This window comes from Grampus griseus (genome assembly GCF_964374135.1).
Source record: "Grampus griseus genome assembly, chromosome: 2".
NCBI classification, from domain to species: domain Eukaryota; kingdom Metazoa; phylum Chordata; class Mammalia; order Artiodactyla; family Delphinidae; genus Grampus; species Grampus griseus.
The window spans coordinates 116,870,878-116,891,313 of record NC_139018.1 but is presented as its reverse complement, the minus strand read 5'-3'; the positions used below and the strand labels follow the sequence as shown (position 1 = coordinate 116,891,313).

Here is a 20,436-nt window from a genome sequence, read left to right as displayed (position 1 = left end):
GGGGCTGGCCTGGGGCAGGGAAACAAAGCCAAGATGGGCTATGGGTCCCTGGAATTTGAGGCATGCTGTTAGCACTTATGTGGGGCCAGCCCTCTGGTCACCCCCGTGGGCAACCCCAGAGGAAGTAGTCACATGATGCGGCACTTCTCAGCTGATTGCTTGAGGCCCCCCAGTGTGGTCTGGGCCTTGTCCTTAAGTGAGCCAAGGTCCAAGCCAGGGAGACTGGGCAGCTGCCCAAGGACCGAGGCCCTTTCCTCCTCCTCCTCTGTGTCCTCCTCAATCATCTTGGCCAGCTCCCGGGGCAGCTCCACGTCTCCACCTGCCATCTGGATCTGGCTCTCATCTGTCTCATTCTGAAGGGAAGAGGAAAAGGGGTGGGGTGGGGTTGGAAGGCTGTGAGAACCCAGAGTTGAGTGGCAGGGAGGAGGCCTGGGCTGGGTTCCAGGCCCCAAGATTCTGGAGCTCCATGTTCCAGTGAGCTCAGTCCCCCTCCCCCATCCCAGGATCAAGCTTTTGACGCTTGGATATGGAGACCTTGCACTTTTACACCACCTCACTTCACTCTGAGATGCTGAAGGTAAGACACTAGCATAGTGAGTAATGACAACATGAAAATCCTTCAGAGGCAGACTGAGTCAGCTAAGTCGTGTGTTGACTATCATTAACTACACTGAAGGATGTTACCAATCACAGTGAGGGGTTCCATTCACCAAACACCTATCCTGTAGCTGACACCGAGCTGAGTGCTTTTAATTCTCACAACAACCCTGTGAGGTAGGTATTGTTTTTCCCATTTTACAAAAAAGGAAATTGAGGCTCAGATAACTTAAGTAACTTGCCCAAGGTCACACCACTAGGAAGTGAGGGAGCTAGATTTAAACCTATGTCCCTGATTCCAACATCTGTGCTCTCCTTACACAGCACCTGCCTACTGATTGTCATTGCACTTCCCTGTCCCTTTGGGGGCCCTGGGGCTTTCCACTTTATGTCCTACTGAGTTACAGCCAAGTCTGCTCTCTCCTATTGGACTCAGTGTTCCCCGATGGCAGAGTTGTGTCTCTTATACGCTTAGTGCGAGCACTGGAGGAATGACTCCATTCCTAGCTGAGTTTAACTCTCCCTTTGAGAGATTTTCAAAAGACTAGTGTGCTCTGGGGAGTCAGAGGCAGCCACGGGCTCAGTGAACATTTGTTGAGTGAGTGAATGTGACATTCACATATCTGATCTTCCAATTCAAGTGGAAGATCAAGGTCAGGTGTACCGCAGCCTGTGCTTCTGTTTCTCTTCAGAGTCTAGCACAATTCTGGGCACGGGGAGTGGCTTGTGCCTCAGTTCCCTCCTTAGGCAACAGGAGTAGAACACTTACATGGTCATCTGATGCTGCAGTACCTAGGGGAGACATCCTCCTGGCTGCTTGGCCAACCAAAGGGGTTCCTTTGCTCTCTGCAGACAGACTTCATACTCTGGAAGGCAGCAAGGGGTCCGGGAGCAAGTGCAGGCTCAGCATGCAGAGGCTTGATCTCTGATCCCGGTTCCATCACTCGCTGGCTGTATGGCCTTAGCCAAGTCCCTTAATTTCTCTGAGCCTCAGTTTCCTTATTTGTAGGTGTGCATAGTAGCTACCTGGCAGAGTCACTGAGGGGTTAGGTAAGGGTGTGAAGGTCAAGTGCCTGGCCCACAGAAGGTGCTGCCTTCTTTCCACCCACCTCCCTCCCTGGGTGTTCAGAAGCCCCAAGAGATTTCACCTGTGGTAAAATCTACTGCCTTCCAACCCTCCATCTGCCTAGGCCTGACTCTGGGTTGGGTGAGTGGGGGGTTGGAGGAGAGAAGGGGCCTGGAATGGCTCCAGAAACACAAACCTATCAGTCCCCCGAGGACTGGACTACCCCTCAGCGCCAAGCCCTGGCTTGGCGGGCTCCAGTTAACAGTGAATGAATGAACGAGTGAGAGAACCCATGATTTAATCAAACACTCCCTGAGAGCTGCGGCGCCGGGAGCGGGGCAAAGGAGTTCGGGGCCCAGAGCTCAGGGGTCCCGGTGGTGCCTTACAGCCCGGGCTCCTAAGCTTACCTTGGGCAGCCGGTATTTGTCTCGGAAGTGGCTCCGCAGCGTGGCCCGCTCTGCCTTCCTCTGAGTGAACTGCGCGTCCCGCTCCATCCTGTGGGGGCACCGGGGGCGGAATCACTGCCCGGGCTGTGAAAATGGGCGGGGTCTGCGAGGAAGGGGCGGGAAGGGTCTCTGGGTCCTGGCGGCAGTTTGCATCCCTCCTGCCCGAGGGCCTGTATTTTGGGTGCTCGGTGCTCTGACCAGCCGGGATTAGTCTTTACTGCCTCTCCCAGCTATCACAGAGCCCTTTATCGCTTCCGTACCCGTCGCTGGACGGGAGCTATCGGTGCGGGGGTGTCTGTCTGTCTGTCTCTGCGGACCCTAACATATGTCCCTCGCGGTCTCCGACTCGGTCTTTTCCTTTCCTGACAGGTTGTGTCGTGTGGGGCGAAGTATTCAGGACAGACATGGGTTCGCGTCCTGAATCCACTACCACTTTATGTCTTTGAGTAAGTCACTTACCTTCCTCTTTTGTAAAATGGGGATAAGACTTTGCAACTCACAAAACTGTTATCACGATTAAGTGAAATAATAGCTAACACTTAATGATTTGCCATGTTCCAGGCGCTCCGCTAAGCAGTTTATGTGCATTAAGTAATTTAACCCTCATAAATACATAAGGCACGTTTTATTACCATTGCCATTTTACAGAAGAAGAAACCGAGGCACAGAAAGGTTAAGTAACTTGCCTAGGGTCACCCAGATAAAAAGAAACGAAGCCAGGATCTGACCCAAACAGCTTAGCTGTGGAGTTCAGCCCCTAACGCCACCCCAGCTCCCTCTCTGTCCCAGCGTCGTCCTCACACAAGTAGCCTCAATTATCTATGAGTGCCCCCATCTCAGGATCTGTCTCCATGACTGATTGCGCCTCAGCTGCACCGCTTTTCTCAGAGCCTCAGGCTCAGAGGAGCTCCAGCTGGAAGACACAGACGGCTGGGACCAGATCGGATTAAGGGATTACTTGTTTCGTCAGAAACAAGTAATGCACGTGCCCTCACCTTGTCCCAGGCCCCTATCTCCCCGTCCCCCACTCCTTCTGGGCCCGAGTGTGGAGCGGGGTTCTGGGTTTGAGATGGGATGGCTCTGGGGGCAGCCTAGAGGGCGCATCCCAGCCTCTCACCTCGTCTAGAAAAGTAGGGGAGGGGCTCGGGGTCTGAGATTGCCCTAAGGGTGGGCCGCGCGGCCCTTGGGGGGTGGGGAGGGCTGCTGGAGCCAGGAAGGGATCCCACTCACTTCTCTTCCACCAGTTGCTTCTGGTACTCCTCATACTCCTCTCGGCTCATGCCCTGCGCTTCGGCGGCCGACTTGTCCCCGTCCCCCTTGTCCTCGCCGCCCCCCAGGCTCCCAGTAAGGTTCTTCAGCTGGCCGCCCACCATGGTCTTCACCATGAACGCCATGGTCTTCGCTGGCCCGGGCACCGGGCGCCGGGTACCACGCGGCGGGCACCCAAGCACGTCCGCGCCTACTTCAGCACTAGGGCTTACGGACAGCTCCTGCCTGCGGCAGGAGCCCCACGCTCTGCACCGCCCACCGCCCGCCCCTGTCCGGGCCCGCCTCCACCTCCCCAAACCCCTCCTCACAGGGGGCGGGGGGCATGCACGGGGCTGAGGAGGCGGGACCACGTGCTCGCTCCTCACACCCGCCTCCCCCACGTGCCTCCTTCAATGCCAAGCTCCTCTGGGCACTGCTGCCAACGGATTGGGGCCGGCCGCGAGGGGTTCGGGGAGGGGGTCGCTCCCCAGGGGAACGAGCTGTGCTGTTATACGCCCAGCACACAGCTCCCTATTCTCCCGCCCACTTCCTCCTCCCCGGGTAGCCAGGATTTCAGCTGGGAATGCGAGTAGCCGTGGTCCCTCCCCAACCTTCTTTCCAACCCACTGCCCCAGCAGCTGCCCAGAGAGCTTGACACTGGGAAAGGCAGGGAGATCAGAGAGCAGGGAATACCAATTATGGCTCCATGGGTTGCCTCTCAGAGTTCTGGGTCACACGCCTGCCCTGCTGACCCCTGGAGCTACAGGGAGCATCGAGAGAGAGTTGTTCGTGGTGATGCTGCCTGGGCTGGACCAGGAGGCACCACTCCTTGTTCTGGCTGAATTTGGGGACAGAATTATACACAGCTGTGACTCCATCTCCCACCATAGCCCAGGGTTCAAGGCCTGTGGGGTAACTGGTCTTTTGTCAGTCAAGCCAGTCCTTGGCCTCCTTGCCTGCTTGGAGCCCACGCTCAGCTACCATCTAGAAGAGGTTGCCTTCAGAGAGATTAAGGTGAAGCTGGAAGGTAAATGACCATATCAAAGCTTGAGGAGAGGGAAATCACCTTTAATAAGGTTGGAGCTCCCCAAAAGCTAAGGTGTGGGTAAGAGCTGGGTACCCAGAGGCAGAGGACACTGGCCAAGCTCTCCACCTCCCAGACATAGAGTGACTTCCTAATAATGAGAAGTGGACATTTCTTCAGGGCATTGAGGTAGGTCACCCATGTATGCTGGGGGAGAGGGGCTGCCTCCTCAGAGCCCCCAGGGTCCTAGGGACTTGTGGTGCAGGACTCAAAGGAAGACTGCCTGTGGACAAATAGTCCTGAAGGTTCTTGTCCAGCCCCTGCTTGCTGCCAGGGAGAGAAGAAGTTTACTTGGGCTTCTCCCTTCTGGGCTCTTGAGACCAGTCTCCTTATATTTACGACACCCACCTCCCTGCACTCACTGCACCATAGCACCCCCTGCTCTGGGGCCTTCTATGGCTCCCTTGGCCTGCTCCATCAGTACCACACTTTCCTCCTGGCATTCAAGGTCTGTCCAGGTCGTTCCAGCCTTATGGCCACCATTGCACTCATATATAACACATAAGCCTGTCATCATTTCCACCTCATACCTTTGCTGTTCTCCACATCTGCCGGCCATCCCCTCTCCCACTGTGCTTTTAAAACAGCACACTTCCTCCTCCTCCAGGACCAGCCCAGCGCGCACTGATTCTTCTTGTCTTGAAATACCACCAACAAGGACTGTCCCGTTTCTAAGCTCCTTAGCACACCTTACATCTCTAAGTGTTTCGTTCATTTACGAACACTCATTAAGCAGAAACGGTGACCTCCCCCAACCTTTTAAATTCTCTTTGCCCAGTTTCACAAACTGGTCCCACCCTTTGCTCTACAGTATTGAACTTGCCACTTTTTCTCCAAAAGATATATTTTTTCATGCTTCCATGCCTTTTCTCATGCTTTTTCCTCTATATCAATGCCTTTACTTATCTTGTCAGGCTGGAAATCTCCTAGTGGCCTTGAGGACCCATATCAAATGTCCCTTCCAGGTGATTCCCTGATCTCCCCAAGCTGGCTCAAGTACTTTTTCCTGCACTCTTATAGCCCCTGAGCTTCCTGCCATCATGGCATTGACCACAAAGGACATGACTGTCAGTTACTTGTCAGTTTCTCACATTAGAGAGTGAGTTCTGTGAGGGTAGGACCTAGATGGGACCAGGAGATGAGCAGTCAGTCAGTAGTCTCTATTGAAAAAAATGGGTCCTAACTTGGGCGCTGCTTCTTGCCAGCTGGGGGACCATGCAGGTCCCCCGCTGGGCCTCAGTACCCCCTCTCTCAAATTGAAGTGGCTATGGCCCAGACCCAAGAGATGCTAGGTAGGTGTGGGAAGTCCTGCCATGGGAAGGCCCACCTGAAGTGTACATAGCAGAAGAAGCCTGCAGTCTGGATGAGGAGGAAGAACAGGAAGATTCCAGGCTACAGACACGAGGAAACCCCTGGGGGCCGACCAGGTGGGCAGGAGTCCTTGGCTGCCGCTTTCTGAAAGGAGGAGGGAGGAGGGAGGGGACCCAGAATCTGGGCCACTGTTGGCTTTGTTTCCCTCTCCCAGTGTTGGGGTACCTTGACTCTCATCCAGGGAACTTGGAGAGAGGGCAGAGCACAAAGCTGCCTCCCCACCCCAGATCCCATGGCTCCATCTGTGGGAACAGCTGGGAAGGCCTGGGGCCTGGGATCTCCAGGGGGCCGAAGTCTCTAGAGATAAACAAGAGAGAGAAGTAGAGAGCAAAAGACAGAGTGATGGAGAGGGCAAGGAAAAGAGCAAGACGGGGCGGGGCACAAGGAAGAGTGGACTTCACTGCGAAGCTTTGAATGATCTTGGGCACAGCCCATTCCCGTTTATCTTCTGGTCATTGTGGAAGCTGGGCCAAGTGGTCTCCAGGGCCCTGCTGGTACTGAGAGTCTGTGGGACTCTCCAGAGAGCAGAGAAGGCAGAGAGAAGATGATATCTGTGGGCCTGCATGCCTGTGTGCATGCACACACAGACAGACACAGGTGTGCCTGACAGGAGTCCCAGGAGGGGAGGGCAAAGGCAGGAGGGGCCTGGGGCTGCAGAAGTGCTGGAAGAAGGGGGCTGAGCCCCACGGCCCCCGCTTCCTTGCCCCTCACCACTGGACCCCGCAGGTCCTTCTGCAGAAGGCTCAGGATCTGGGCCAGCTCTAAGAAATGATGCTTGGTGCCCACAGGCAGATAGAAGACCTGGGCTCTTGAGGCCATGTGAGCAGCTGCATCCCTGGTGCAGGGTGAAAACCAAGGGAAAGAGCTCATTATCCCCTCTGATTGCGCCCAAACTGCCTAACCATTTCTCATAATCCCCAAAGGCAGCACCTGGGTGAGAAACAGACGCCATCCATATGGCTCCTTTTGGGGACTGGTCTTTTTAACCCCAGAGCTTCTCCTCAAGACAACTTTAGCTCAGAGAAGCATCTCCCTAAAGCTGTCTGTCTCCACCCCAGGCTCCCTGGGCTCTGCCTTCAGTCTCTGGCCCCCAGGGATTTAGATCCTCTTCCTCATCCCATCTTCCCTCCCCCAGGCATCTAGATGTAGGGAGGAGGGCTGGGGTTGGGGTGCAGCCACAGCATACAATCTGAAGCCATCCTCCTCCCATGGCATCAAGGTGACCCCCTGCCCCCAGGGCTCTATGGGTAACTCCAGAGGCCTGGCCTAGAGAGGGCTGCTGGGAGGCCGGAGGAGGGTAAAATGAAGTCATGGACTGCCCACCCCCCAGCTGGGCCTGATTTTGGTTGTGCTCCCTCCAAGAACCCCATCAAAATGTTCCCTGCTGGGACTTCCCTGGCAGTCCAGCGGTTAAGACTCCGTGCTGCCAATGCAAGGGGCGCGGGTTCGATCCCGCATGCCGCGTGGAGCGGCCAAAAAAAAAAGTTCCCTCCTTCCAGAAGCTATCACTGAAGGAAGGCTCAAATTTACTAACCCTCCTGGGGTGAGAATGTCTCAGGGAGTTGTGCTTAAACTAGGAGTTTCAAAATTTTCACTTGATTCAGTTAATTTCAGGTCAGTTCAACAAACCTAACTCGGCCCGTAGCCCCTCGCTATGCTGCAAACTTTGTGCTGGGTGCTCAGGAAATGATGAAAGGAATAAAGGATTAATGGGGGGGGGCGGTCTTCAGGCAGAGAAGCCAAGTTGGTGGATGGAGACTTCTTCCTCTCCCCCAGGATCCTCATCTCCCTGTGCCCTTACCTCATCTCTTGCAGGTCTTGGAGCAGAGTCCGCTGTCCACGGAGTAGGGCACTGACCTTAGCTGAGTCCTGCAGGAGTGCCAGCCTCTTCTCTAGGGCCCAGGACACAGCCCCTCTCTTCTCAGAGTTCACCTTCCCCAGGGATTTGCAGCCCTCTTCCTTCTAGAGGCCTTACCCCATTACCTGGGCCCTCCTCATTTGGGATACCTTAGGTTTATCTAACCCTCTCCACCTGAGCTTCTGACTCCCGCCTCCTCTCAAAGCCTCTCCTTGAGGATGGTGGTTTCCCCCTTGACAGTGGCCAATTGGGAGCTTTCTCAAAGTCCCTCCCCTTTCCAGTAGTGGTTCTGCCCCGAAAGGAGGCCAGTCCTCTCCTCCCCACTTCCCCCAGGGCACAGTCAACTCCGGTGCTTGGGTCGTTGGCCATCTCTCTCAGGGGTGGGTAGAACCTGGCAGGGGGAGTCCTGGGCCTGGCCTTGGAGTGTGGCCTCCCTCCCCTCTGCCCCACTCCAGCAGCCCAGCCTCAGCTGCTCTGTCCTGAGGACATGATTCAAACCTAGAGCTGCCAGAGCCCAGCAAAGCTCACAGGAGCCGCTGGCCTCTTCTGCCCAGCATCTAACATCTTGACTGAGCTCAGCTCTCAGGCCCCAGGCTGGGTCTGCCATGGGACATGACTCCCCAGGGGAGAAGCCAGGATGGCAGTGGAGGGGAAATGAGGATTCTGAGCATTAAGCAAGCGTATGTGAATCAAATCACACGTGGAGCTACATGCAAATAAACACCCGGTCTATTTCTGTCACTTGTCTGGAGACCCACATCTAAATACGTGGCAACTCGTTTCCCCAGCCCCAGCCGTGGGGCTCTGTGAGCCTTCGCTTGTGCAGAGCCGCCCTCCTGCCCATTCCCCTGCCTGGCAGGTCCACCCCATCGTGCGACCTGCAGCATTTCACCCCTGCCCTCCGTTCCCTCCAGACCCTGGGGGAGACTAGTTCCCCAGTACGGTGCTTACTCCTCTTTCTGGACAGAGGGAGCGCACTGGTGCCATCAGACCCAGTGCCCGTGGGGCTCGGCTTCTCCAGGCCTGCAGGCAGCCCCTTGGATGCCTGAGGGGCCACTCACCCAGGCTTCCTCCGGCCTGGCCTGGCCTGGGGACACCAGCTGCTTCTTCCGTTGCCTCTCAGCCTGTGCCAAGTGCTTGGAGAGACCCTGGAGAGCCTGCAGAATCTGGCTGTGTCTGTGCAGTGTCTCCTCCAGGGCAAAGCTTCTTCCCCCTGGGGATAAGGGCAGAGCTGGGACAGGCAGCCGGCAGCTGGGGTGGGGCAACAGATCCTATCTTTCGAAGGCTTCTTGGAGGGCCAGAAAGGTGTGGCTTCTGCCTCCAAGACTCTCCCCTGGAAAGAGGTGTTTGGGTGGTGGGGCAGGGACAGGACGCATCACCTGGGCCCCAGAGCCTGCTTACATATGGCCTCCTCAGGCCTCCGTGTCCCCACTGGTTAAAGGACTCCTGGTTTGAAGGGAAGAGGATCCTGTGACCCTCAATCGAGCCCTTGCCCCACCTGCCCGTTCCCTGGGTCCCTACCCTCTTCCTGGACTTCACAGTTCGGCTTTGGAATCATGTCCTCCTTGGTGCCCAGGACCAGCCTTGCCTGCAGCCCTTCCAGCTGCCTTGCCAGGCGGAGCTGCTCTGTCTCCAGGAAGGGCTGCGGGGGAGGCTGGAGGAAGAAGATGAAAACTTAGGCCCCAAACCCGTGGGAGATCTGGGGGCCGGGGAGTCTCCTCACAGGGCCTCCCACAAGCCCAGTCCCCCTCCCTGACCAAACATTCATCCCAGGATGGGAAGACACCCCCACCCCGCTTGTTCTCTTTCCCATACAGCTGGTTCTCCTTCTGCCACCAGGCCCAGAACATTCCAGTCCTCCCAGGCCCACTGCACTGCCGACCCTCACACCCTTCTCTCCTGCTGCAGCCCAGACCCCAGCAGCTCTCTCAGGCCTCAGGCCTTGGTCCATGCCACTCCCTGTGTTCTTCCAAGCTCATCTTTGCCATGCGGTCTTCCCTGCTCTCCTGGCTGGTTAGGACGCCTCTGTGCTCCCATAGCTCCTAGTCAGGCTGGGAGGTCCTTGAGGACAGACAGGGCCTGGCTCTGGGTCACCTCTGGCCCCCAGCACTGCCTAGCACAAGACTTGGCCTGAGCAGAGCTCCATGAGCCGGTAGAGATAAGGGTTGGAATGACAGGTCTGGTAGCTGGACATGAGAAGAGCATCCGGGGAGGGGAGGGATCCCTGGGCTGCCTCTCCCCCAGCCCTACCCCCAGGGAAGGCCCAGGGCCAGCGCTACCTCTGCACCCGGCTCACACAGACTGAAGGTCAGGAAGGACATCATGGTCATCTGGAAAGGGGGGTAGAGAGGGAAGGTAGCTCCCACCCGGCAACTCACTCACTCAGCCCTCTCTCCCCAGCCTCCATTATGTTCCTGACAGGCAAGAGATCTGGGTGACTTTGGGCAGCTCTGACCCTTGTCTTGTTCACTTCATGGGAAAGGTGTGAGGATCAGACCAGCAGATGGGTGGGCTGTGAGGGTTGACCCCCACACAGAGCCAGAGGGGGGCCGCCAGTGAGTGAGAAAACTGGACCGTCCTGACCTAGAGCCATGACCACAGGCCGAGCAGCACCCTCAGGCCACCACACAGAGGCCACCTCCTCCGCGTGGCTCTGACCATGTCACTGTCCTCCTCAGCAACCTTCCAGGGCTCCCCAGCTCCCAGAGTGTAAAGACCAAAGCCCTGTCATTCCAGGACTCCCACCTCTGGTTGCTCCCTGCTCCCCAGCTGAGTTCCTCCACGGGTTCTCTGTTATATCACATCCTTTTGCTCCATTTCTCTAAATGTCCCTTGCGGCTGTCCCTCTTCCTCTTGCCACACAGCTCCCAGCTAGGGGCCCTCACCTGCCAGGGTGCTGGTGGCTGCCGAGACCCCAAAGAAACCTCCAGGGGCCAAAAGCAGGGGCCCCACATCGACACAGACCTCATCCGGGTCGCTGGGAGTGAGGTCACTGTTCAAGGACACCTGAGGGGCACAGAGGATGCGGGCCCCTTGCAGAGGGAGCCCACTCCTCTCCCCTGACCCCGGCAAGGGGATTGTCCCCACCTGACTCACTGGCTCCCCTGGCCCGGAAGGCGGGCAGCAGCTTGGTGTCAGAGTGGTGCAGAGGGGCTCGCACACCCGGTCTCACGCCAGCCCTCCCAAGCATGTGCTCAGGGCCAGTTGGGAGTCTGTGTAGGGAGGAGGATCCCTGGGGTGCTGCCTGCATGGACCAGGGACAGTGTGTGGTGTCACAGGTATGTCTGTGGGGTCATGGGCATTCAGAAAGCTCGAGCCCTGTCATCTGCACTCCCTGCCTGGTGAACCCACAAAAGCAGGAGGGGAGACTCACACGCAGCCTCTGCCCGCAGTAGGTGATCTGTGCTCTGAAGGGGTAAGGCCGGTTCCGGAAGTCCTGGTGGCAGGAGCCCAGCACCCGGCTGGCTCCATCCCTGTCGGCACTTGGAATCCAGCCAGGCCACAAAGGACCCAAGGCCTAACCAGCAGGTGTGGTCCCAGAGGCCGTTCTTCCCAGGCCTGCAGTGCCAGCCACCCCCACTGGTGCAGGACCTGTCCTTGCTGTCTAGCTCGAGCCTCCCTTGCTGTCTTCTGCTCCTGTAGCAGAAGAGAGGGGAGTGGGGAAGCAGGCCTTGCCTGGCAGAATGCTGGGACTCGGCCCTCCCTGGGACTCCTCCCTAGGGGGCAGAGCCTGGACCAACAGTGGGGTTTCCACCCCCAGTCCCCCGGGCCTCGTCCCACGGGCTTCCCTCTGGGTATGGCTTCTCTTTCCTTTCCCTTCTGCCAAGCTTGGCCTGCAGCAGGACAGACAACACGAGACTCATCCTAGCAGCCAGGGACAGTGTGACCAGCCTGCCTCCCCCGCAGGGGCGGTGCCGCTAGCTCTGGGTGTTTGTTAGGAGTGTTGAGCCTGAGACGCCCTGAGTCTCTCTGGGCTCATGGACACGCAGAAGCTCTCACACCAGAGAGCCTGTCACCACTGCCTTCAGCCACGAGGGAGGCGGCGCGGGGCAGGGGAAGGGCCGTGTGACTCGGGGCAAGTTACCTCAGCTTTCCAAACACTAGTTTCCCCACCTTTAAAATGAAGATAATAATTGAGATTCCCTCATAACATTGTTATGAGGGTCAACCAAGTAATGAAAGTGAAGTACTTGGCGCTGTGCCTGGCGTACAGTAAGCTCAGGTCATAAACGTTAGCAATTACTCTAATTGTTACGAGCTAGGGGATGCCTGCCGAGAGACACTGACGAACTGGCCCAGCTGCTGAGGAGGCAGCCTGGCTCAGGAGGGATGGGCAGCCACGTCATCTGAGAGAAAGAGACGGTGCAGGCAGGCAGCTGGTGCGGGAAAGGCGTGGACACTCCATGGGCAAATCTGCCCTCGTATCTCAGCTCTGTGCACAACGGTGTGACCTGGGGCAAATCACTTCCCCTCTCTGGGCCTCGGTGTCCTCACCTGTAACTGGGCACTAATGATCCCCACTTCTCAAGAGTGTCAATATGAGATGATGTGAGTGAAAACACTGAGCATGGGCCCCACCTCGCATCATTTCTCTGCTCCCGCTGCCTGGGGCTGTTGGGTTGAATGAGTTGAGGACTCAGTGGGGGGTTCCCAGGAACAGCAAGCAAACTCTGGTCCCAGGCCCCGGAGGAGGAGGCACCTCTGGGACCGAGTGGGAGGGAGTCCCAGGGCAGTGCCATCAGCTTAGATGAGAGACCAGAAAGGAGGGCACCGCCCTAGGAGTGGGGCTCCTCGCCAGAGGCCAGGGCAGGGGCATGGTGGGTAGAGTGGGTAACCGCCAAGCCCCTGGCAGCGCAGGAATGGGGTGCGGGGCAGGCCAGGCGGGGCCTTACCCAAGCGCTTCGTAGGGGTTGTGCCCATCACTGGCCAGCACACGGATGGCAGGGCTGTTCTGTGTGGGAGGCGACAAGCAGCCTGGGCCACGGGCACAGCGAGGAGGGGGAGGGTGTGGGCGGGACGGCGGGCAGGAGACCATGACTCACCTGGGTGTCCTCAGCTGAGGAGTCGAAGAGGGTCCCAAAGCCGTCCCCCGAGTCCAGCGCCCCCAGGACAGAGCCTACTTGGCCCCTGCCCTGGGTGTACCACACGGCCTGCGGGTCCCCAGCTGCTCAGCTCAAGGGTCCCTGCAGGACACTGGAACCCTGGGCTCACCACCAGCCCCGCTGACTCACCCCCTCTACTGGACCTCGGTGGGGCCACTCACCATGCCCTGGGCTCCCCGGCGCCCTGGCCCAGTCACCCTCATCTGCATTTCCACCTCCCAGGCAGAGAAGAGGACAGGGGTCCTGCTCCACACGGCACCATTCCAGTTCCGCATGGCTGGGGCCAGCCGTACCTCCTCCGGGCCTGAGATGGCATCTGCGGACCAGGGCAGCTCAGGGCCTGGGCCCCACCAGCCCCTGCTCCCCCATCATTCTCTCTCATTGGTCAAGGCTGGGCTCCAGGAGGAGGAAGGAGGTAACATCACAGCCATTAGATAACAGGCTGGCTAGTCCGACACAGGAATCCACCGAAGAAGTGAGACCCCAGCACGGCTGGATGGGCCTTTGCCAGGGGAGGGCAACGGAGGCCAAACCCACACAGAGCACTTGCCCCGCATTCTCATGTAAGCCTCACCATAGGCCTGTGTGGCCTGCTTTTATAAGACCCCCTTTTATAGATGAGGAAGCTGAGGCTCAGAAAAGTTAAGGAGCTAAGTGAATTGGAACTCAGCTCCGTCTGACTCCAAAGTACAAGCTTTTTCCGCCATGAGACAGATTTGTGTCCAACCCTTTGTGTTTCTCAGATGAGGAAACAGAGGCCCTATGAGGGAAAGGACATGCCTGAGACCACAGAACACAGGGGATCACCTGGAGAGAATAACCACGTGGACGGTCAGAACTCTAGACCCTGAACAGACACTTGGGTGTGTCCAGATGCGGCTGGGCCTTCCTAATGGGGGCACCTAGGGGACATCTCAAGGTGGGGAAAGTATGAAAGCGAAGGTGGGAACTGGTCTGCGGGACTGAGGAAAAGGTGAGGGATGGAGTGAGTGTGAGAATTACCACTGGTGTGGGCGGGGTGGGGGAGGAGGGAAGAAAGGGGTGAGAAACTGAGGCAGGCTTGGCAGGAAAAGGAGAAGGGTGATCAGAGGCCCCGCCCCTGCTGGCTCCCCTCCTCTGCGGCCTGCCAGCCTGGAACGTGGCCCAGGGCCCAGTCCCTGCCAGCCGTTCTAGAGACTGATAATCCAGCCTGTTTGCTTGGCAAAGGCCAGAGCTGGGGGCAGGGAGGCTCAGAGGCTGCAAGGCCAGGAGTGCCTCTGGAGTGGCAGGCGGGAGGCAGAGATTGCCCACACCTGCCACCCTTCTGTGCTCTGCCTCATGTGGATTGTTCATGGGACCTCCCCCTAGACTGTGGGCTCCTTGAACCAGACTCAGCTCTATGGCTCTGGGCTGGGCACACAGGGCACCGGGTGAGTCTGATACAAGGAGGAATGAATGAATGGACAGTGAGCATATCACTGGGTGGCCTTGAAGAACATACCTCTGCTCCCCTATATGGCCTGGGACACCCCAGACTTGGCATGGCCCAGAGCGTGAGTGTGGTATGGGCCTTGCCATCTTGGCCCTCAGGCATCCTGGCCCCGAGGCAGGGCCTGGCTCCGGGCTATGAGGAACAGCCCCCTCCTTGGCTTACCTCCTGTGTCTCTGCGAGGGAGGACTGGGCCTAAACCCTGCCGAGAGGGCCGGTCTTCTTAAAGGGATGTTTGTTCTGGTCTCAGTTAGGAATCATGCTGTTTTTCAGAAATTTCATCTCACAGACACGGAAATACACAATGGATCTGCTCTCTCTCTTTGGTTTGTCTGCTAGGAGGCTCTGAACCAGATCCACGGCCCAACTCTGAAGGGTGGGCAGACTTCACAGCTTATGTTTTGGCAACAAGCCACATTCTTGGACTCATTTCAGGACTCAACCCTAAGTCTTATTCTTCTTGCTCACTCCTAATTTAAACTCCTCTGTATTGCATAGGTCCTTATAAGTCCTCCAGAATCTTTTTAGAACAAGACCAAGCAGAAGAGAGATTCTTCGTAGGTCTGGATTTAGAAGGCCCTGGATACAAAGTATGGGCTAAGATGCTCTCATGCTTGCTTCCACCCAACAAACATACAGGGCAGGGCTGGGGCCCTCTCTGGCAAAACAGCTGGCCATGGGGATGCCTCCCTCCAGGCAGCCCCCTAGTTCTCTTGGACAGCCACAGACCCAACAGCGTGGAGCCAAAGTGTAGGTTGCTGCTGGTCCAAGTTGCCTGGTGTCTGTGTGTCTGGGACTCATCCTATGAACGTGTGTGTATGTGTGTGTGTGTGTGTGTGTGTGTGTGTGTGTGTTCACAGGTCCAAGAGGCAGGGTGAGGGGTCCTCCAAGGAGGGGTAAAAAGAGAAGAGAGGGCTTCCCTGGTGGCGCAGTGGCTGAGAGTCCGCCTGCCGATGCAGGGGACACGGTTCGTGCCCTGGTCTGGGAAGATCCCACATACTGCTGAGAGGCTGGGCCCGTGAGCCATGGCCGCTGAGCCTGCGCGTCTGGAGCCTGTTGCTCCGCAACGGGAGAGGCCACAGCAGTGAGAGGCCCGCGTACCGAAAATAAATAAATAAATAAATAAAGAGAGAAGAGAGAAGCCCCAGGGCAAAGAAGAGGAGAAGCAGAGAGGAGAAACTGAGGCTGCTGGGTGGGGGTGGGGCTGTCGTGGAGCAGCAGACAGGTCTGGGAGGGGTCCTGGGCCCCTGGCACTGGCTGCCCAGGCCTGGCCCCATCTTGGGCAGTGGCTGGTACTGGCAGGCCTGCTCCCCACCAAGTCACAGCCACACAGAGCTGGTCGGCCCCTCCAGTGTTCCACCCTGGGCATGGCTGGCCCCCTTACCTCCGTGATGGCTCCAGAAGGGTATTCCAGCCCCAGGCAATGCCAGCCTTGGTCCTTTGAAGCTAAGCTTGTACTCAAATCTTCGCTGAGGAGGGTGGCCCCACTCAGGGCGGTGAGGGTCCAGGAGTAAGAGGAGGAGGAGAGGCAGAGCAAGGGATCCAGGCCACGGACCACCAGCATTGTGAAAGGATCTGGTATCTGGGCCCAAGGGTGGATTTGCAGCTGGGAGGCCAGGGAGGGCCTCCTGGGATGGGGCCAGGTGGGGAGGAGCTGGGATGGGCCAGGAGCTGGGTTTTGGCACTGTCCTCTCCCCACCTGCCCAGCACAGACATCCTGTTCCTTCTAGGCTTGACCTCAGGCCCCGCCCGTCACTTCACCTCCAGCCTGACGGGCAGCCCGACCTCTTGCCAACCTGAGCTCTGCCCCTGCTCCTCGTCTCAGGCCATCCTTCTACCTCCCTTCTGCCCCAGTGGCTGTGGGGTCTCAGGGGTCACTGGGATGGGCCACCCTCCGCAGCTCTGACTTTCTTCCCTGCCTGGGATGGGCCCTTACATCCTGCCTCCTTCCCACAGATGGATGTCCCCACTGTCTGGCCATTACCTACCCACCCCATCCTTCCCTATCCTGCTCTCCCTGCTGCAATACTCCGCTCTCTGCCATATTCCCAAACGCTCATGCCTCCAAGCAACCTGGTTTCCTCAACAAATAAAGTATATGAAAATAGAAAGGGAGTCTTAAGAGACAGAGTAAATAAATGCAATGCATAGACCTTGTTTGGAGCCTAATTTTAACCAACTAAATGTGGGAAAAATGAGACAATTGGGGAAATTTGAACAATGGATATTTGATTAAATTAAGGAATTCTTGTTAGAATTTTTAGGCGTAATAATGGTATTGTGGTAGTTTTTTTTTTTTTTTTCTTCTTCTGGAGAAACATACTAAAGCTTTACGGATGAATTGACGTAACATCTAGGATTTGCTTCCAAATATCCCAGAGCTTGAGGGGAACAGGGTGCGCATGGCACAGGACTGACCTTGAGCTGATGACCGATGAAGTTGGGTCGTGGGGACGTGAGGCTTGCTTATGTTCTTCTCTCTACTTTTATCTGTTTGATAATTTCCATAATAAAAAAAGTTTTTAAAAAGTAAGAAATCCTATATTTCAAATATTTTCATCCAAGTACATTTTGGTTTTCCAGAGTAGCTCGTTTGCCAAGATTTCTGGGTAGCTGAAGTTTTACTGTACTTTGTAAACCCCCAGTAGGATTACGATTCTGGAGCTCCACAAAGTAATTAAAACCAAGGCTGTAAATGGAAAATTTTAGGACACGCTAAAAGAAGAACTTCATTTCTCTACACTAAGCCCTCAGCTACCTCCACCTGCTCTCCCGCTTCACCTTCACAGCCAAGCTGTGGAAAGGTGGGCTCCCCTCCAGCCCTGCTTCCTTACCTCCCCCTAAGCCCTTCCAGCTCCTGCCCTCCCCACCTCCGCCTCCCAGGAAAACTGCTCCAGCAAGTCCTGACGATGCCCGTTCTCTGTGCTTAGCAGACAATTCTCAACACGGTCTCTGCAACGTGAAATGCTGTGGACACCCCGTCTCTTCCCCCTGCTCTAAGAACCCCTGCCCCAGGGCTCACCTGCCTCTCTGCTGCCCTGGGCCATCCCAGGAGCTGCTTCTTGGTCACTGTTCTCCCTCCGTGGCCCCTTACGGGTCACGTCTCTCCTCAGGCTCCACGTGCTACCTGGCCAAGCTCGTCCACGTCCATGGCTTCAAGCACCATTGCTGTGCCCATGATCCCCAAATCTCTACTTCCAGCCTGGCTTCTCCTGCAGCCACAGCCCCGAATGAATGTCTAACCCTGGAGTAGACCTCTCTGCTTGGATGTCTCAAAGGCCCCCAGACAGCACGTCCAAACCAAACTCCTCTTCTCCAACCCCCGGCACATCCTCCTCCAGGGCTGAGGGGAAATGGGTGGCACCACCCACCTTATCAAGCTGGAGACTGGAATCCCCCCAGATCCCTTCCTCTGCCTCATCCTCGCATCAGCCATCAGCAAGCTCTTCAATTTGCTCCTGCCACTCATACTGTTACCTGATGCTTCAATCTCCCCAAGCCTCACTTTCCTTATCTGCAAAATGGAGATAATAATAGCGTATATCTCCAAGAGTTGTTTGGAGGGTTACGTGAGGTACTACATCCATTAGAACAAGGCATGACAGAACTCAGCTCCGTAAAACACCGTGTTCATCTTCCTCTCCACTTCCTACCAGCTTCCCTAGTCCAGGCCACCATCAGTCACCTCCTGTCTGGCCTCTCAGCCTCCCCACCATCTCCCTGTCTCCACTCCGGACACCACCACCCTGTTGCCAAAATCTTGGCTCTCTGTGCACCGATGCCGAACAGAAATACGGAGACAGAGTTATGGAGGAGAAAGAGCGAGCGGCTCATAGTTCTTGAGGCGCTAGACTACTGTGTTGCCTCTTTGCCTGGCAAAGAAATAAAGCCACTCTTTCTTTCTCCTCTATAACTCTGTCTCCGTATTTCCGTTCCGCAGCTGTGCACAGAGAGCCAAGATCTTGGCAACAACCTCCTCTAGCCAGACTGCAGCCAGAATGATCTTTCTGAAGTGCAGATCTATGTCACTCTGCCCTAAATCCTTCAATTGCTCTTGGTCATCTTTGCATAAAGTTAAACTCCTTGAGGGGCCTGCAAAGCCAGGTGGGGTCTGGGCCCCGATTTCTCTTCAGCCTCACCTGCTCCCAAACTACACCCCATGGCACCTTATCCCGGCCACACTTAAGCACCTCACCGCCTTTGCCCAGTCAGTGCCCTTCCCTTGCCAGGATCGCCCCACCCCGTACCTGACTGCTCTCCACACGTCTGAGAAGCCGCCCCACGCCTCCGTCCCCTGCCTCACAGGCTCGGTGCTGGTGGTGGGCAACATCCACCAGATTTCTGGGCACCGAGCTGAGCCCTGAGCGGATTCCCCCAGGTCTGTAAGCTCCTTGGGTGAGAACTCTGTCTCGCTCATCTATGACATGCCAGTTGCCAGTAGTTGCCAGTAGAGCACAAGGGGAGGATGAGAGAGAAGAAAGAGGGGGAAAATAAAAAACCGTAAACCAAGGGAGAGAGGGGAGAAGTAATGAAGGAATGGGAGCAGGAGGGGGGCTCACATGCCACCAGGTAGAAGAAACATCCCGTTACCTGCGCCTGCATTCCCGCAGCACCCCATCAGCCGGAACTTGCCCCTTTATTCTTTTTTTTTTTTTTTCGGTACGCGGGCTTCTCACTGTTGTGGCCTCTCCCGTCGCAGAGCACAGGCTCCGGACGCGCAGGCTCAGCGGCCATGGCTCACGGGCCCAGCCGCTCCGCGGCATGTGGGATCTTCCCGGACCGGGGCACGAACCCACGTCCCCTGCATCGGCAGGCGGACTCTCAAAACCACTGCGCCACCAGGGAAGCCCGCCCCTTTATTCTTGCTCGTCACACTTGGTGCAATTCTCCATTATGACGCCTGCCTGGCCCCTCTTGTGGCCTCATGGCCACAGGCATCTTTGCATGTTTCTGAACCTGAACTGGCTTCCAGTCCAGCTAGTGAGAGCCTATTGTCAAAGTCCACCCTGATCCCTGCTTTCAGTGAAGTCAGGTTGGTAGCATGAAGTCTACCCTGGCAGAGGGTACACCATGGACACCGGCACATACATCAGCGCTCCCTTCCCCCACACCTGCCCTAGACCTGAGTGTCAGACATTTACCACTGCGTCATTCCCTCTCCTTGGCAGTCTCACCAGGACAGTCCCTCTCCCATCGCAGACCCACTGCCCCTTACGGTCTGGATTCCAGCTGCCCGACCTTGCTCTAGGGAAGGTTCCACCTTCAATCACTACCATGACCTCCCCTCTCTATTTTCCGCCTCCCTCTCAGTATGTGGACGCTATCCCAAGGTAAACGTCCTTCCCTTTGGCAGTCAGATTTGCTCAAGCCTCTGCTGCCTTAAATATCCTCTCACCCCCTCTCCTCTTCATTACCGCTAGGCTCCTCCAAAGATTGTCTACCTTCCCGCATTCCTCGCACCTCCTCTAGCCATTGTGATCTGGAATCCACCCCCAGCAAACTCAGGTCTTGCTAAAGTCACCAGCAACCTCCTTGTGGCTAACACCTATGGCAGGATCAGTTCCCCTCTCCAGTGATTTCTGGGAAGGAGGGACCAGCTGGCTCCTCCCTCTTGGTATGCTGCTACCCACTCCCTTACCCTCCCGTTCATCCTTCTGACGCTGCCTCTTCTGGGAAGCCCTCCCTGATCTACAGTCAAGGCCCGATTCCCATGATGTATGTTTCTTTCACAGCACTTATCAGTTTGTAATTGTCTATGTGATTGTCTTCCCCACTGTGAACTCCACGGGGTCTGTTTTGCTCACTGCTGACCCCCAGTCCTACACACAGCAGGTATCCAAATATTTGTTGTTGAATGAAGTCTCGTTTTAGAAAAATGAGTCTGGCTGTGTGCAGAGAGAACGGACTCGGGGAGGTGAGGAGTGGCAACACTGGGCTGTGGGAGGTGATGGTGCTGGACCACGGTGGGCCGAGGAGCTGCAGACGCGAGGCGTACTGCCAAGTCAGAACTGCCTGGATTTCAGGGCTTGCTGGCTAGGAAAGGCGGGCACGGAGTGCCAACGACAAGGGGAACCCCACCCCTGCTGCCTGTCTCAGTGAATGAGGTGAGCCTCCCCACAGCCCTCAGAGGTTCCACACTGACCACTGGCCCTGGGGAACCCGAGGGGAGAAAATCCCATGGCTGGTCCGCATTCTC

The 20,436-nt window shown here is 56.7% G+C and overlaps 2 protein-coding genes across 2 annotated transcripts; both read right to left on the bottom strand.

Annotated features, from left to right (window-relative positions):
* Positions 1 to 128: 128 nt before the first annotated feature.
* Positions 129 to 3,503, bottom strand: CPLX3 (complexin 3; the record flags this gene model as incomplete). The annotated part of the gene is made up of 3 exons (XM_082648758.1): positions 129 to 353; positions 2,071 to 2,158; positions 3,340 to 3,503. 3 exons carry the CDS (start codon positions 3,501 to 3,503, stop codon positions 129 to 131), a joined length of 477 nt encoding a protein of 158 aa, XP_082504884.1.
* Positions 3,504 to 4,575: 1,072 nt separating this feature from the next.
* Positions 4,576 to 15,804, bottom strand: LMAN1L (lectin, mannose binding 1 like; the record flags this gene model as incomplete). The annotated part of the gene is given in 16 exon segments (XM_082649416.1): positions 4,576 to 4,708; positions 5,769 to 5,833; positions 5,837 to 5,896; positions 6,524 to 6,647; positions 7,614 to 7,681; positions 8,732 to 8,883; positions 9,192 to 9,324; positions 9,950 to 9,989; positions 9,991 to 10,000; positions 10,556 to 10,676; positions 11,044 to 11,164; positions 12,563 to 12,621; positions 12,713 to 12,820; positions 12,934 to 13,088; positions 15,625 to 15,775; positions 15,778 to 15,804. Coding segments are annotated over 16 exon segments (1,527 nt in total).
* Between the last annotated feature and the right edge of the window lie 4,632 nt (positions 15,805 to 20,436).